Here is a 17,160-nt window from a genome sequence, read left to right on the forward strand (position 1 = left end):
TGTGTTTCTTGATTTGAAATAATCCTCAAGGGAGGTCTGCAAGATAGCAAAAGGGTTTTTTAGACAAAAGGATTTTTTTGTTTTGGTGAAACAAACCCATTCTCTGAAAAGGGATACCTCAGCAAGTTCAGTTACAATTTTCTTTAGAAGTTGCATAGTTAAATCCTCCATGTCTTTAAGTATTTTATTGATTTCCTGGACAAGAGGAACTCTGACAAAAGTTGCATTCATCGAAACGTGATTCCTGAAACCAAGCACAGTAAATCATGTTAATAACATGTCATCCTCATCATTAGGCAACCTAGAGGAAAAGCAATTTAATCGATATATTTACATACATAATATACTTGTAACTGTTTTATCACAAAATCAGCAAAATCAGCTTTAGCTCAGTTAAAATTAACAAAATAATTTATATTTGCTTATTAAAAGATCAGTTAGGAAAAATAGGGGGGAAAAAAAACTTTTTTTTTTTTATTGTCTAAAAATTACTTTTGAACTGTGGAACTTTGACATATTCACTAGCAGACACATCTATCCTTCCCAGGTTAGGTTAGTAACACCAGACATTTTGTTGTATCATGAGTACCCCACCCCCACATGATGATTGTCCATGTGGAACGTACAAAAACTGAATATACAATAAAGGGTATTTAATTCAATCTTTTTATCTTGAGCATTTGATTTTTTGGCATGTTGTTCTTTCCAACTGCCTGGAAGCTAGTAAGGAATCAAAATAAATACAAAATAAAATAAAATAGAACAAATCTGCAGTTATAAAGCTGGATCTCCTCTGAGTAACTCCCCTATTTAAACTTGAGGAACTGGGAACAAAATACTATACAGAAAATATGGTCAGACTGACTTCATTTTTTTCCCCCTCATTCTTGACAGCTTTTATCAGGTTATTCTGTACATCTAGTCAGTTCCTTTGCTTTGTTTTGTATTGGTGTTTGGCAAAGCTGAAGGTGAACTGAAACATATAAGAGTAACTTACTTTTTGGTAAAAAAATCTTGCTTTATTTTTCAGGTCGGTCCCCCGCAAAACAGAACAGATCCCAGACCTATTTTATTTTATTACCTGAGAATTCTTATGTGCCGCTTGCAATGCACCCATGGACCACTAGGGGTACGGGTACCCCCAGTTGGGAATCAGTGGATTAACTGACAGCACTTTGAAACCATTCAATCATTCTTTGCAGCTGACCCAAGTTTAAGCTGACCTCAGGTCATTCTCTGTTGTTCCTGCTGCCCAGACACTGATAGTGTTTTTTACTCCTCATACATTTAATGACTGAGGGAACCATCTCTGCACATCCAGATGCTCAACTGATAAACTGACAAATGCAATATTACTAATTCTTCTGACAGATTTATTCCAGCTGCAAAATCCTCAATCCTGCAACAGGTTTAAGGGTGCTGATCCTGGATCAGAGACTTTCTCACCACCAAGCTCAAAGTGAGGATAGTGAGCTGCACACCCTCTCTGGTGCTGAGCCTGTAGACACCCCACTCTTCTTCACGACTGTTCAAGTTCATGTGCTAGATTATTATGGATCTTATCAGACAGATGATGAGAAGAAAATTAAAGTAATAGTTATGTTTCTTGTCAAGTGTTCAACAGAAGCCATAAAAGGAGTCAGCAGGGGCTGGTGGGAAAACGCACAAAAATATTTACACAGTGAAAGCGCACTTTGTAATTTCACTGATTTTTGACCACCAATTCCGTGGATAAGTCTGTTTGCATACAATAATCCATTCAGGAAAGGTGGGACAGTGATCTTCGCAAATTTAGGGAGACTGAGTTTATTCAGAACTTTGGAATTTGAGGGAAACTTTAGTACATGTTAGCTCCTCTCCTCTCAATCCCCAAGGCAGCACACTTGTTGCAGTCAGGGCCATATTACTAGATGTTGGGTAATTTCTTTGGCAATGGATGGTAGAGTGTCTCCTGTATAAAAGTTAATCTCCTTGCTTCTAAATATTCCACTTTTAGCTGTCAGTAGTAAATAAGGTGGATGTGATTGAGAATGAGAGAATGATAGTCGCTTTAAACTTCAAAAAGAAGAAATATTTGGTCCATAACGCTAAGAGACTGGTCTATGCATTCTTTGCTGAACTATTGTTAGTCTTCACTTTCAGGACGTCCCCAAAATGCAGTAAAAAACCCTGCTAATTCAAAATGCAGCTAGAGTTCTAATGAAAATTACAAACAGGAATTAGATTTCTCCTGTTTAAGGTGTCTTTCATTAGCAGATTACAATTAAGTAAAAATAAAAATATTCTCAGGTATAAAACCCTATATAATCAGACTCCATCTTGTATGAGATACCTGATTATCCCATCTAACAGGGCACTTCACTCTCAATCTGCAGGCTTACAAGTGGCTCCGAAAATGTCTAAAAGTAGAATGGGAGGAAGATCTTTTAGTTATCTTTTAGCTTCTCTCCTGTAGAACCCACTACTAGTTTTAGTCCTTAAGGCAGAAACCCTGTCTACTTTTAAGGGGTTTAAAACTGTATATTTTGATAAAACTTATAGTCAAAGCGGCTGAGGTTATACTGGTTTCCATAGTCCTGACCTTATTTAGCATCACCCTAGGGAACAGGAAGCCACATTTTTAACTGCTGGCAGTTCCTCCTTTTGACACTTGCCCATGCAAATTAAAGCTTGTTGTACAAAAAAGGCAAATCACGTAGTTTAAAATGAATTATGGCTTGAGAATGTGGACATGGCAGGTTGGCAAATTCCAATATGTCGCTGTCTAGATCTGTTTTGCTCTAAATCACAGTTGCACGATTGGAGTTGCTTCCAGCTGGATATGAGTGATCTTTGAAGCCTTTTAAAATGCTCTATTAAAATACATTGTGCTTTGAGTCAACTGGAACCCCTTTAAACTATGCCCACTGAGAACAGGAATTTTCCACAGCTTGTGTTAGGAAGGCTGGATTTGAGCCAAATTGCTGAAGGCGTGGTTGAAGTTTTTGCGCAGCATCTGCTGTACAATAAGCTGAGCTGCGCTGAGCCTCGAGAGTCGCCCAAAGCCACTTGGAGCTTTAAATCCACTTTTAGTTGTATGTTCTTTCTGATTTTTCTTGTCATAGCAGCTACATATGGCCTGGCACTCTGTTTAGCTGCGACACTGTCCTGGAGGAAGGCTTTAAATGGGCTGCTGTCCACATCTCTAGTACAGTATAAAATTATTCTTGCATTTGTGCTAATGTGTTTATTTTGTGTGTCTGCTTTGTCTTCTAAAAACCCCAAGCTTAATGTGAACAGCATAAGGTTGATTCAGTTGAACGTTTCTTCCTCATGATCGATTTCTGCAAAGTGGCTGACACAATGCACACAACCATCCACTACCACTGCAAGCTCATCTAGAAGACTGAATTCTGCCAAGTCACTGACTCAATGCAATATTCTGATTTTTAACCAGTCGGTCTGCCTCCCTTGTATGAATTTTCTCTATAAAGTGCATTGAGATACATTGTGTTGAGAATTGATGCCATATAAGTAAACTGAACTGAATTGACACAAACTCCATCATGAAGTAGTGAACTGATGGAGCTGGTGCAAGTGGTGCAGTAGAATGCAGATGTTAGCATACAATTATTAGCTCAAAAACGATGCATACAGTATGAATCACGTAATAAATTTTCTTTGCTGAGTAACCGCCTCCAAGCAAGACATCAAGTGCAATGCAAAGCGTTATATGCATTTATATAAAGCCTACTGCATCTTGACTTGAGCAGTGAAAGAGTAATTTTAGGAGTAAAAAATCAGGCTTCTTAATTTGGTAATCTGATGGTCCAGTCCAGCCTATGGTCCAGTCTAATCAGTCTAAGTTGCCAGGAGAAGTCTGGCTGTATTGTATTAAGTGTCACATTTAGTGGATGTGGTATTACGTTGTGGGGGTGTTGGGAGCTGGGCTTGGGCCAGTAGCTCCAATGAAATTGTTCCTTGCATTTTCAACAGGACTTTGCACCACCAGAAAAAGCAAGGTGTATAAAGACATGAATTAGAGAGCTTGGAGCTAATGACCTTTACTGATCTGCAGTCTTGATCTCAACCAAATAAAGGACATTTGATTTGGAGGAGAGACTGAAAGCCAAGCTTTCTCATTCTCTTACTGCATTTATCTACCCCTTTAAAATGCTTCTGTAATAATGGAAAAAATAAAAATATATAAACAGTGTTGTAAACACTTGAATGCTCAATGTAAAAACATGAATTGATTTAGTATTAGTTATTTGCAAAGCTGAGAAACTTTATATTAATTCAGATTTATTTTTCTGCTGAAAGAATGTCTGCTTGGTAACATAGATATTGACTCAATTCTCATTTATGTTTTTGCTCTCTTTTAACTTTTGTTAAAAAAACTCTATCTTTAAAATTCAAGGTTCTCATTCAGTCACTTTTTATAAAAAGCATTATATTTTCTCACCAAACGCCTCCAGTCCACTAGAAGTAAAGTGCAGTTATCTTCTCAGCTTCACCATTAATCCTTGTACTAATTCATATAAATGCATTTCAGCCTTTTAGGGCAGTAGAAACAAAGGCAGACACATTTCTTGTGCCTCCCAGAGGCCCCCTTAGAACCATAAAATGACATAGCATATAAATGCTGTTTACACTTAGATGTAGCTATGAAAGTGTTTGGGATGTTGGGAATTAAATCTACAGACAAGCCACCATTTAACTCACGGGTGTTATTAACCCATCAGGAGCTTGGGAATAAAAAAAGGTGTCTTTGAAAAAAATTCCTTTGTCTCCTTTTTTCAGACCTTTGGCAAATAGATATTCTTTAAGTGATTTTAATCAAACTAAAACAGAAAAATTAAGGTTCAATTTTGAACTTTGAATAAACTGTTTATGTCTGGGTGAAGACATGAAACAACCACCTTAGTTCTTTACATGTTTTCAGAGTCTTAAGGAAGTGTATCGTCTCTGGATTTTCCACATGTTCCCTCCAAGTCTCAGCTTTTTGTTGAAGAATCTTGGTCTGTTCAGAGGTGTACCTTCAACAAAGCAAATATGTGGTATTATTTCAACTGATAATTCTGTCAACTCACTGTAAATTGATGTAAATTGTTCTGCAATTTTCTAGAAACGTCTTTATTTCTAGATCAGATTCAAAGAACAATCTCCGATCAAACTGAAAACGTCTCACCTTTTCACAAAATTGCACAGCTCTTGATAGCAAACCTCCTGCACCTGAGGATACAGTCTTGGTCTTACCTTTTGTGCATATGTGGGCATGGCATTAATACACTGGAAGATAGAGAGAGAAAAAACCTCAAATTATTTGAGAAATGAATACTAAATATGTTACATTTACAGAGTACCTTGCAGAAGTAATCACATCATCTAAATTTTTGTAATGTATAACCATATTCCATTCCTCCATCTTTCCTTTATTTTCCTCTTAACTGTTACCTTAACAACCAAATCTCAGATTTGGTTGTTAAGGTAACAGGTCCAGAAGAGAAAGCAGGACATTTGCAAAGCAGGTCTTTTGAGGTATTGCAAGGCCCTTTCAGGCCAGATGAGATAAAAAGTCCCTCCAAACAGTTTTGTCATTTTATCACAATGTAACTACAGAGTTCCCAAGAAGTTCCTGCACACTGTGTTGCCCTCCATCAAATATTTATTAATGTAACATTTTGGTCACTATGTCCTTCATCAGACAATTCTGACCTACGGGTATATATACACCCTAAAATAGACCGGGTGTCTATCTCAGTTGCAGCTACAGTAGGCGAGCCTCCATGAGCCTCCATGAGGCTCGTATCGGGTGTGTTCATCCCCATAAACGTTAAATGAGCACTAAATGCCTCAACCTCAAATGACATGATTTTCTGTCAGATCGGCACAAAATCAGATTCGGTGTGTTCAGGGCTTTAGTGAGATCTAACAGGTTGTTGTTCTGGTTCTCTTTGCACATTGTAGACCAGTGTCAACCCTGACCCTACAATGTCCAAAGCCTGGATGCCAAAATACAACTAACTAGTGTGATAATAATAATATGTTCATAATTAGGTAGCATAATGAACCTCTTTGTGCTAAATTTGCTGTCTGTTATGTTGATCCCATATCTAGCACAAAACTCAAAAATAAAACACTACTTAGAAAAGTTTTTCCGCATCACATCCCACATCCCAAGGTTGCAAAATACATATTATTTTTTGTTTGTATAGCATTTAGAAAATAGGTATAAACTCATTTACATTTATACATTAAATCCTTATCAAATGCATATAAACCTTTGTAATAATGTAAGACCATGTATATAGGTTAAAGAAATAATATACCATAAACAGCAGTAAATAACAAATATATGCCCATAAATATGCAAGTTTGTACCTGAATAATGTCCACGTAAAGCTGAATGTAGGTTTCTTCATTATGTTCTGTTTGGTTTCGGTCCTCCTGCAGGATTTTGTCCAAGGAAACACGAACCTCCTCCTAACAGACAGGCACAACCATAAAGCTATATTTGACAAATAGAAACTCTCATTTCCAATCCAGGCTATGATTCGTTACATTGTGTCTGCTGTTAATGTTGTTTGCTAAATGTTTAGCTCTATGTGCTTGTGACAGATTTTAGTTTGCTTACCCAACACTAGAAAACAATAATTAAAAATATAGCTTTCAGTTAATTTTTTTAACTGGCTACTTTTAGCGACTGTTACTGACTTGGAGAACATATTGTGTATTCACAGAAAACCTTGACACTTGGTTATCTGCTACTTGTTTAAATATGCATTTTGGTATCCTTACAGAGCTTTTTATTCCAATAGACTCTAAGTATCAAGTTTAGGCCTTGCGTTTACAGTGCTGGAGATATATCTAACCTTATAGGTGAAAGATAAAAGCCTCACAGAATGATGCTCCTATACAGTAGTTGAGACTTTTCTTAGATTTGAAAGCTTTGTCTTGACTTTTTAAAAGACAGGTTCAGTAATTAAAGCTAAAAACTCAATGTTTGTTTCATCTGGCGATAAAAAAAAATTCTGGAAAACATTTGGCTACTCCATAAATCGTATATTTTAGGTAAGTTTTAATCTTTCTATTCATGAGTTATGGTTAATTTATTTGTTGGCATCTCTTCAGCCCATTGCAGTACTATATAAAGATCGACTGTACTACCTCTTTATTATGGGCAGGCAGACTGCAAGGTTTTTCAAAAATAATAAGCAATACATTTGACCAGACATATCATTACATTTTTGGGTCAGATGTTTAAATCTTCAGTAGAGATGGATGTTACAAGCCAACAAATATCGCAAACATACATCAATGGCTCTATTGATAAAAGATGGGTCTATGATAGGAAATCAATCAGTTCAAACATCAGCCAATACTATCATCAAAACCACTTCATTTGTATATGTTTTCAGACTCCTAGTTGTTTAAAAACACTTACCTTAATTCTCTCTAGAAGTTTGGTTTCTGCTTCTGCTCCCCATTCTTCCACAAGATCAGATTCCGAGTTATGAAATAGTTGCTTCCTGGAAAGAAAAAAAAACACCAGAAACATTTTCCAATTGATTATGTAAGAAGTGCCTTGGGAATACTGAAATAGTTTGCTTAAATAAAGACATTATTCAAAAATGCATTTCATAAAAGTATGTGCATGTTATGTTTTCTCTTTATTATATCAGGATAGGATTGTATCCAAGAGTTAACAACCAGCACACCTGTTTTTTTATTCATATCAGTTTTAAAAAAAGCGTACATGAGAAACTCAGTCAGCAAACTATGAGGAACAAGGGACAGACATGGATGAGGAAAAAAAGCATATCTTCTAGGATCATTTGGTTGTGACGTAATTTTACGCAGTGATTAACAAACAAGCAATGGCATGCTGGAAATCTAGTTTATTAGAACTTGTATTTTGGAAAACCCCTTTCGTCCACTTTTCCTTTCCTGGATGGTTTTGCATTGATGGTGGACAGTATCAGAGTATAATTTTCCCAACCTGTGCTATTAAACAACAACAATAGATCTTTAAAGGTCTTGTTGTCTCTATACTTAAATCCTAACCAATTAAAATAGACATAAAGATGATCTACTACTGTTAAACTTACCATAAATGACTGAAATAAGGCCTCCACCTGCTATTTCTGAAGAACTACTATGAACTCTAACCTGAACTCTGCTCTTTAGAAGTTTATTCACATTAGCAGTCATATCTGTCTCCTCGTTTCCATTAACCTTTAATGCATCGTTTGTTTGCTTTGAACACATTGCTCTGTTGCCTGGTCAGGTGACATATTAAATGATCTACTTTCGCTGTTTTCATGATCCCATCATGCCAGGTTACAGAATTGTGTTGTATCAAGAGATTTTTAACATTGCTACAGATTGTTTAATGCATGGAAACAGTTCAGAAGCTAATACATACCTTTCAAAGACCCAGTTTATCAAATGTAAACAGTTTTTTGAGGTGCTGATGTTCTGGAGCAGGATATTTAGGTGCTCAGATGTCTGTAAGAGAAAGTGATCTTCTAGACAGCCACTGTTGTCTCCAGACCTTGAATTACGCTTATTTTGTACTATTTCTTCTACATTTTCCAAATGCCGATGAAGATTTTGGTCAAGGTCAGCAGGGATTTCTGGGAAGGTCAGGGACATTGATCCTTTCCTGCTTTGCATAGGCTCAAAGCTGTTGGAGGGATTATCATCATCTGAAGCATCATCAGAACAGGGTGAAAAAAGCTCCTGCGATTTTTTCTCTTCATTTTTTCTTAAACTGTTATGCAACATGCACTCAGATTCATGACCTGTATGATCACAAAAAGACACAAAAATTAGGCAATTGTTCATGTCAACAAAGCATCCATCTCTGTTCTTTCATGTTTTAGAATAATCTCAGTCTGAACACCAAAGTTTAATCCTGGTATAACTGAATTTCAGTACCCAGCAAGACTGTTATCAACAATTTTATCTCAATTTTTTTTCTCATATTGCAGTCGCACACTTCAAGATTTTTTATATAGACATTACGTAAAAGAACAAAACAAAGTGTTGAAATTGTGTGACATACAGTAAGAGGACACATATTCTTTGTTTTCTCATTCTTTTTCTTAAAAAAAAATAACCTAAAACATGGAGCACTCTCAAGACCCACAGGCAGGCATGGACTGGTAATTGGGCGTACCGGGAATTTGCCCGGTGGGCCGACGTGCTGTTTGGGCCAGCAGACCCGATATGTTTATTATTATTATTATTATTATTATTATTATTATTATTATTATTATTGGCCTCGTTATATTTGCATAATGCATAAAGAAAAATGAAGTCAGCAGCGCAAGAGTCTGTTCCGATCATCAGGCTCTTACCCCAGGCTACTGCAGCCCATTGGTTATCATCCCTGACAGTCTAAAGGGCTAGGCCAATCAGAAAGTAGAAAAACACCTTCACTCTCCATTGGAAGTTTGTGCAGCAGTGTTCACAATAGTAATGAATAAGAAATGCAAGGGAGGCGCAGAGAAACTGTGCTAAAAAAAGAAACAAGTTCTTCAAACGGACGCTGCGAAATGTGTCAAACTGACTAACATGTTCCCAACAGCAGGCCTTTCATCTGCCCCAGTGTCTGATGTAAAATATGATGGTGGTGGTGGTTGTAGTGGAGGCGACGGCGAAGCGAGCAGTGAACATGATGTCAGTGCGGCTGAGGAGAGACATGGCGAGAAGCAGGAGGAAATAGATTACTTTGCCCGTCCTGATCCTTGTCTTTAAAAAACTGTTTTAATCACCACCCGCAACAAAGCACAAAAAAATCCAGTTGTGCAAAAGGTATTCACCACTAAAAATGCAACCAACAGGAGGTGGCTCACATATTGTGAGAAAAGTCATGCTTTATTTTGTTTTGTATTTTATGTATTGCATTTGGAAAGACTACTGACACAAGCTCATTTATTATTATTATTATTTCTACATGTTTCAAATGGTTCATAATTTAGTCATTGGCATCCTTTTTTACACAATGAGTGCACAGTAGTCCAATGTTACCCTGCAGTATCTGGAAGACGGAATAAATCTGATGAGCAACATACAATCACTTCTTATGATGATATAACGTGATAATATGCGTGATTAACTGTGACTTCTCTCTCTCTCTCTCTCTCTCTGATCTAAGAACTGTTGCTGTGCTGTGGTGGAGTTTACATTTTACAGTGTCAATAAATTAAGATTTTGGAAGTATTTTAAGTTTCCACTCTCACTATTTTCCATTAACCTGGCCTCAAGGTATTGCACAGTTGGTATACACATTTAGTACACCAAAAAAAAAAAAAAATGTGGTGGGCCAGTCTAGTCCAAAAGGCCAGGGCCGATTTTTTTTTTTGTCCCAGTCCACCCCTACCCACAGGTCAAATCTCAGGGCAATATATGTGATAGGGGTATATGCTCACATAACCTGTACAAAGTGGCTGAAACAGCTAAATACATGAGAGCAAAGTTATGATACCAGAACAATGTGCTCTTTGTAAATGAAAAACTATGTTTAGCCTCACCCGGCCCATTTAAACACTTGATATCACTGAAGTGGTAAGATTTGATAGAGTTTGACACCTCTGACCTATACATCACAGAGTGACATTTTTCCCCTTTTATTTTGTTCATATACAGTCAAACTAGATGTAGAATATTTTTCAAATTATTTTCTTCTTTGCACAGATTCATGAAGACTTCAGTTAGGACATTGGCTCTGTCATTTTAACCAATAAATATGCATTTATCTTCTGTTTGCTTGTTTAGAGCTTTCTTGATGAAAGGTGACCCCTTTGCCCAAAACTAAGGTCATTTTCATCCTATAAGATGTTTTCTTTAGGAATTAACCTTTATTTACTTAACCCGTCTCTTCACAGGCCCTGACCAGATTCCCTTTCCGTACTGGAGGAAAGTTTAACCACAGCACAGTACGTAATGCTGCATCTCCATGTTACTCGCTGAAGGGCGGCAGGTTTCTGTTTTGCAAGTTAGTTTTCTTCTGCATAAACACCTACAAAGGATAGGAGGTTGTTGGAGTTTTATTAAAGGTTTAGGGTTGTCAGGGGCAGTCCTGATTAGATTGATGTCACTTTTATCACCTTGTCTTTTTACTTCCTGTTTTATTTTGGTACTCATTTCCTCTCTCGTTTTAGGCAGCTTTACTTCCTGAGTTCCTTCCTGCAATCAGGATCTGCCACAGCCTAATGCAATTCACCTGGTGAATGTGCTCCTCTTTTGTTTGTTAGAGTATTTAGTTCCCACCCTTGCAGCTTCCCTTTGCCAGTTCGTTAGTCTTTTGAGCTTAGCGTTCCAGCCTCTTTGCCTATTAGATTTAGCTTTCTAGTGTTTTGACCCCTGCTTGGATTTGGACCTGCCTTTCTCTCTGTTTTTTGATGCTTCTGTTTCTGCTGGATTATTGGTGTTCAACCCTGGACTGAATTAAAAGAACTTTGAGTTTTAATCCACTGTGTCAGGTCTTGCATTTGAGTCCTTCATTTCTGAGCCTTGTGACAAGGATTTAATAGATTTATATTTATAAAATTGGGATTAATCGTTCAGTCAGGCCATTAAAGAATTCCCTGCTGAAACACATACAACTAAGTTGTATGTGTTTCCCCCCCGGCAGATTTAGGACTAAAAAATCCTTTGATTAGGACATAATTTTTCTTTGACTATAAGTATGACATTTAGCAGTGGCCAAACCAGAATAGCACCAAGAAATGATGTAAAATATGTAAAAGGAGACATAGATAAAGGTGACTACTGACTCCAAAACCATAGAGATTAAACCTTTTGAGTTAGACTAACCTTTATTTATCCCATGGGATTACTTCTTAAGGGAAATTATTGTTCAAGAAGCTTATATAGAGTACAAAGAGTTAAAGCAAGATGCCATTAAAGGTAAAAATATGACAGAGAATACAAAAAGTAAATAGTACAAAGACACGTAAAAAAAGAAAAAAGTTCTTATGTCCTGAAATATGTTTCCCTTAGATATAAAAATATCTGCACTGTAGAGAGCTAATGGAAGACTACATAGTAGCTGACTTGGGTTACAGCACTTGCACAGCATAAATGTACTGACCATATGAATAAGGGAAAATTATACAGACTATACAGTAACCAAATGCACATAAAGAAACATGTAAAAGATTGACAATATTTGAAAGAAATTATGGCCTGATGGTATACCAATACTTTGGATGAACGCACAGTTGTTTTTCTTTAGAAATCTTTTTAAGGCTTAACTGTAACACAAATGGGATTCATGGGCTAGAACCAATTTAATAAAAATATTTATGTTTTAAGCTTATAAACTAAAGTTACGCAGTGTCCTATTTATTCATTTCTAGCATGTTATAAACATTCGTTTCCTTCTTTCTGTTCACTTCAATTAACGTGGTGAAATTCTTTTCCTGCTGCCATAAACCCGTATGCTCTCCAGTTTGCCAATGTGCAGTGGTTCTCAAAAGTCCCCTTATACTCTGTAAAAATTTAGCACTTCAAAAGAGATGTCAGTTTGTTCTTCCATTAACATTGAATTAAAATACAGTCAAAATCCAGTTGAGGCTATTAATCGAGCCAGTTTAGCAGGTATAAACTATTTTTCCATTCACCACAGCGTGTCTTCTGTCAGTTCAAACTGACCTCTTACTGAGTCATGCTTAAAGAATGTTATCATGGCTGTTTATTCACTACTGCTATGCCACTGTTACTTCATATACACCCATATATTATTCAGTTTGCAAAGGTCTTAAAGGTCTATGCACTCTTTATAATAATTATTTAAAACAAACAACATTTGTTTCAATAGTTTAGTTATGTGTTTTTTTTTATTTAACTAAGCAAAAGTGTCATTGACGCTGATGATATATTGAATAATTAAATGCCTTTCTTTTTCTGTTTTAATGCTCTGTATCAGGCAGGGCGTCCCGACAGCCAGGGCTAGCTTATTTGCTTGAAGTAAACAAGCTTTTTGCACCTTCTCAATCTGACTTCCCTCCTCTTCAAAAAAGGAGCTAAAAGACAAGTACTGACTTGAACTTTTCCTTGTCTTGATTGTATCTCTACATAGAGCTTTAATATACTGTAGCTTATTGTTTGGATTTTGAGCAATAATAAAACAATGTGAAATTCCTTTTTTTTTGCATACAAACTTAGGCAATCAAGTTGCATTTTATTCTCAAGTCGATTTTTTTTTATTTTCTGCAATGTATCTTCTGTGCATATGTAAAAAAAGAGCAGCCAAATATCAATTATTTTGTTCCTACTCACCATTCTCTATGTTATTATTGTGGTTCTCCATTAAAGGCTGGGTGCTGTCCATTCTGGATAGCCATTTTTTCAAAGACTTTCTCATCTTTAATTTAGAATTTTCTCTTTTTTAGGTCACAGTATTCTTCCCTCTAAAGTTCTGACACTTTGATACTCTCCCTTTCCTGGGTGGCCTATATCTAACAGAGGACAAGGGTTTTCCCACAGCAGACTCCTCCCAAACCTTTAATTCTCTTTTACTTTCGAGTATGTAGACAATGCAGCATGTAGCAGATATCCCTGGAGGCAAAGACAAAGGTACCCAATCTAGTTTTTTGTACTGCCACAGGTAACATTATGAGTTACAGTAATTATATTCTAGCAGTACTTTCTGCATGAAGAAAGTAGTTTCTATGAAGATAGAAACAAAGTATTTGGAATCGGGAAACGTGTAGCCATATGGATGTTTACTCTTTGGTTCTTTAGGGGGGAACTACATTTATAGAAGTATCAACATTTACTATCTATCTAAAGTATTATGTCTTCAGTACAGGGGCCAGGACATGATCTACAGGGGCACTGGCCCCTGTTGGCGCCTGTGTAGAACCGGCCATGGTGAGGAATGATGACACCGGGGTGAGGTGCACTGTATGCTGAAGTCCCATGAAAAACAGGAAGCACAACCGATGTTCAAGGCTACAAGATTGAAAGTATTGAGAATTAAAATACCAATACTGTTCTGTTTTGTGTTTAAGAAATTACAGGTAGTTATTAAACAATTGTTGAAAAGTTGCTGGCCTTAAGTGTGTATGTATGGGGCATGTTGCGGGGTGGGGGCTGGGTGGGGTTGGGGTTTGCATCTCCCTGATTTGAGTTTTTGTAACTTATGATGTCTGGATTTGCATTGTGAATTGGTTTGAAAACATTTCAATGTCTCTAAAGTACTTAAAATCTAATTTGATCATATCCCAAAATCTTACAGAAACACTTTGGTTTTAAAACACAAAATCCATCTTAAACTGTAACATGGTTTTCAACCATGTGTCCCCTTCCTCTTTGTACGTAGTAGTTTAGTTTAGTTGAGTTTCACTAGTTTTAGTTAAGAGTTATAAACTGAAACATGTTTGAATTGGAGCTGAATGATTTTAGTTAATAAACTCTTATATTTTGAGCAGAAGTTGTGGTTAATTTATTCCCAGTATGTGCAGAATTAACTGTTTTACCATTATTTGAGCTCAAATCACTCTTTCATTTACTGTTCTAACAAACAGCTAGTAGGGTGTGTGTTCATAAACAATATATATAGTAGCTCCAATAATATCTCATTAAATAAGGTATTTAACACCCCTGCCGGGTTTGGCAATAAACATCTTAGAGTATCAGAACATATGAATTCCCAGCAGGCTGGGAACTGAATTTAATAATTATGCACAACTTTAATATGGCATCTAACCTGGATGGGCATTGAATATAAAATCACAACATGTTTTCCCAGTTAAACCATAAACCCGAAAAAAAAAACAAAAAAAACTGATATAATACAAGATGTGCAATGCTTCTTATTGGCATAGATAAAAAAAAAAAAAATTGCCAAATATCTTGACTTTGATAATAGTTCTTACTCACCATTCTCTATGTAATTATTGTTGTCATTTATCAAAGGTCGGGTGCTGTCCCTTCTAGACAGGAATTTACTCCAAGGCTTTTTCATCTTCAATTTCGTACCAGAATCAATTTAAGTCCCAGTATTTTTCCATGTGAAGTTCTGATGCTGACACTTTGATACTCTCTCCTTTCCTGGGTGGCTGGCCTTTATAAGCAAACACTTTGGATGGGGGTTTTCCAACAACATAACCTTCTCACACATTTTCCTTTCACTTTCACTTTCTTTTTTTTTTTCTTCATTTTTTCTTTTCTGTGTCTTGTTTTGCCAGTTTAGCTCTGGCAGTTGATTTCCCCAAAGCTAGATGATAGCCAACAGATTTGCTTTCACAAGCAGACCATAAGGTTCTGCTTGGTAATTGTATATGAAAATTTAATGAAAATTATTTCGGGTATAAATTCTAACAAAACAGACACAGAATCTGAAAGAGAGGTGAGAAAGAAAGAGGATATTAGAAATAAGGGGAGAGAGAAAGTGAAGGAGACAAGAAACAGCTCATAAAAAGAGAAAGAGTCAAACAAAACTGAAACCGTAAACATCACAGAAGATATACAGTTAAGTGTGCGCTTACAAAAACTTTCCTCATTCAGTGGGAGGGACTTTGACAGAAAATTAACCAGGAGCCAATGCAGGGTGTAGAGAATAGGGGTGATGTGTGCACATCTAGATGTATTTGTTAGAAAGCGAACGGCAGCATTTTGCACAAGTTGAGGATGTCAGACAGACGTCTAATACAGACCAACATAAAGAGAATTACAGTAGTCCAACCTCGAACTGATAAAAGAATAAATGGCCCCAGAAAAAGGCTGAACTTTAGCCAGAGTATTCATGTTTATTACTCAAGTAAAAGAAGAAATCCCATTGTTTAAAGACTACTATAGTAGAGTAAGCTTTTACTCAACTAAAAATGTAAAAGTATCATTTTTAAAACTACTTAAAGTATAAAAGTTAAAGTAATGCAGGAAAAATGTAAATGACAGATGCTTTACACCGTATACTGGGTACTGCACTACCCTATTAAAGGAAAAAAATTTTCAACAATACTGGATGATAACATCCTTATACTTCACTGTCTTAGTTTTACAACTAATGGTAACAGTGTCAAATCTAACTTTGCATCATCATGTAAAAACAATTTATTTTGGTATGTGGCGAACAACAACTTGGTGCAGGACCGAGTCCTATTACAAAGAAATTACTTGTTTCCATGAAACAGATTATTTTGATGGTTTTTATTTTTTTAAATACCAAGAGGCTAAAATAAAAATGAGACTGTAAGGAGTAGAAAGTACAGATTATTGAAAAAAAAATGTAAGGAATAGAAGTAAAAAGTTGTCTAAAGAATAATTACTCCAGTAAAGTTTAAATAGACAACATTTCTACTTAAGTAAGGTAAAGAAGTATTAGTACTTTGTTACTTAACACCTTTGACTTTAGCGTGCATCCGAAGCTGGAAGAAGCTAATTTGAACAACATTACTGATCTGCTTATGAAATTTCATGCTGCAATCAAAAGTAACCCTCTAGTTTTTGACAGCCGATCTAGGGCAAGATTCCAAAGCTCCCAAACTCAGATCTGAGCCATTCTGCATACCTACATATCTGAAAACAGTACAATCTGTTTTACTTTAATTCAAACTAAGAAAATTTTCTGAAAGCCACAACTTAATATCAGTTATACAATCAAACAGGGAGTTTAGTGCGACATTGTAACTGTCTTGCTTCCTGTAGTTCAGTACTAGAGATAACACAATACAACTACTTCCATCAAAATGATTCATGCTACAGTATACATAAACAAAGCAATCATCCCCTTGTACTCAGTCACACAAACATACCAGCTGCAAATCAAATAGACTATTAGCCCATTGCATAGACTGTATTAGTACCGTTATACATAATATAAACATCGCTTTTCTATGTACGTATGGTTCTTCTAACACTGTTTGGTAATTCTTCTAAGAGTCTGTCTTCCAATTTTTTCCTCTAGGGGTCTTGTGCATTTTCTAAGGGTGTTTCTACAAGTGCTTTCAATATCAATAAACCAAATCAAAGTCAAGATTCAACAAAATTGTGTTAAAGGTTCATAATGCTATTAACCTTTGCTAATGACCATATTTCATTTATTGTAAAAATTCAAATGTACAATCCTCTGAATATTTTTGATTAATCAAACAATCAATTTACATTTATATCTGTAGAAATGTTTATCTAAACTACTGTATTAATCCAGAGGGAAATTAAATC

At 36.2% G+C, this 17,160-nt stretch overlaps 1 protein-coding gene across 1 annotated transcript; it reads right to left on the reverse strand.

Moving 5' to 3' along the window:
- Positions 1-1,410: 1,410 nt before the first annotated feature.
- LOC107087101 lies at positions 1,411-15,013 on the reverse strand. Its single transcript, XM_015378472.1, has 6 exons — positions 14,878-15,013; positions 8,408-8,786; positions 7,427-7,511; positions 6,364-6,465; positions 5,171-5,271; positions 1,411-1,525 (listed from the first exon to the last, which is right to left on the reverse strand). Exons 1-6 carry the CDS (start codon positions 14,960-14,962, stop codon positions 1,411-1,413), a joined length of 867 nt encoding a protein of 288 aa, XP_015233958.1. The 5' UTR covers positions 14,963-15,013.
- Positions 15,014-17,160: the final 2,147 nt, after the last annotated feature.

Source organism: Cyprinodon variegatus, unplaced genomic scaffold (assembly GCF_000732505.1).
Source record: "Cyprinodon variegatus isolate N-32 unplaced genomic scaffold, C_variegatus-1.0 Scaffold173, whole genome shotgun sequence".
Classification (NCBI taxonomy): Eukaryota; Metazoa; Chordata; class Actinopteri; order Cyprinodontiformes; family Cyprinodontidae; genus Cyprinodon; species Cyprinodon variegatus.

What these genes read in the sequence shown, in the direction of transcription:
- LOC107087101 (XM_015378472.1), bottom strand. Translation starts at nt 14,962, where the DNA reads ATGAAAAAGCCTTGGAGTAAATTCCTGTCTAGAAGGGACAGCACCCGA. An exon ending in CAATAATTACATAGAGAATG is followed by an intron (nt 8,787 to 14,877) that starts GTGAGTAAGAAC and finishes GTGATCATACAG; the next exon opens with GTCATGAATCTGAGTGCATG. An exon ending in CTGTGCAATTTTGTGAAAAG is followed by an intron (nt 1,526 to 5,170) that starts GTGAGACGTTTT and finishes GAACTTGAACAG; the next exon opens with TCGTGAAGAAGAGTGGGGTG.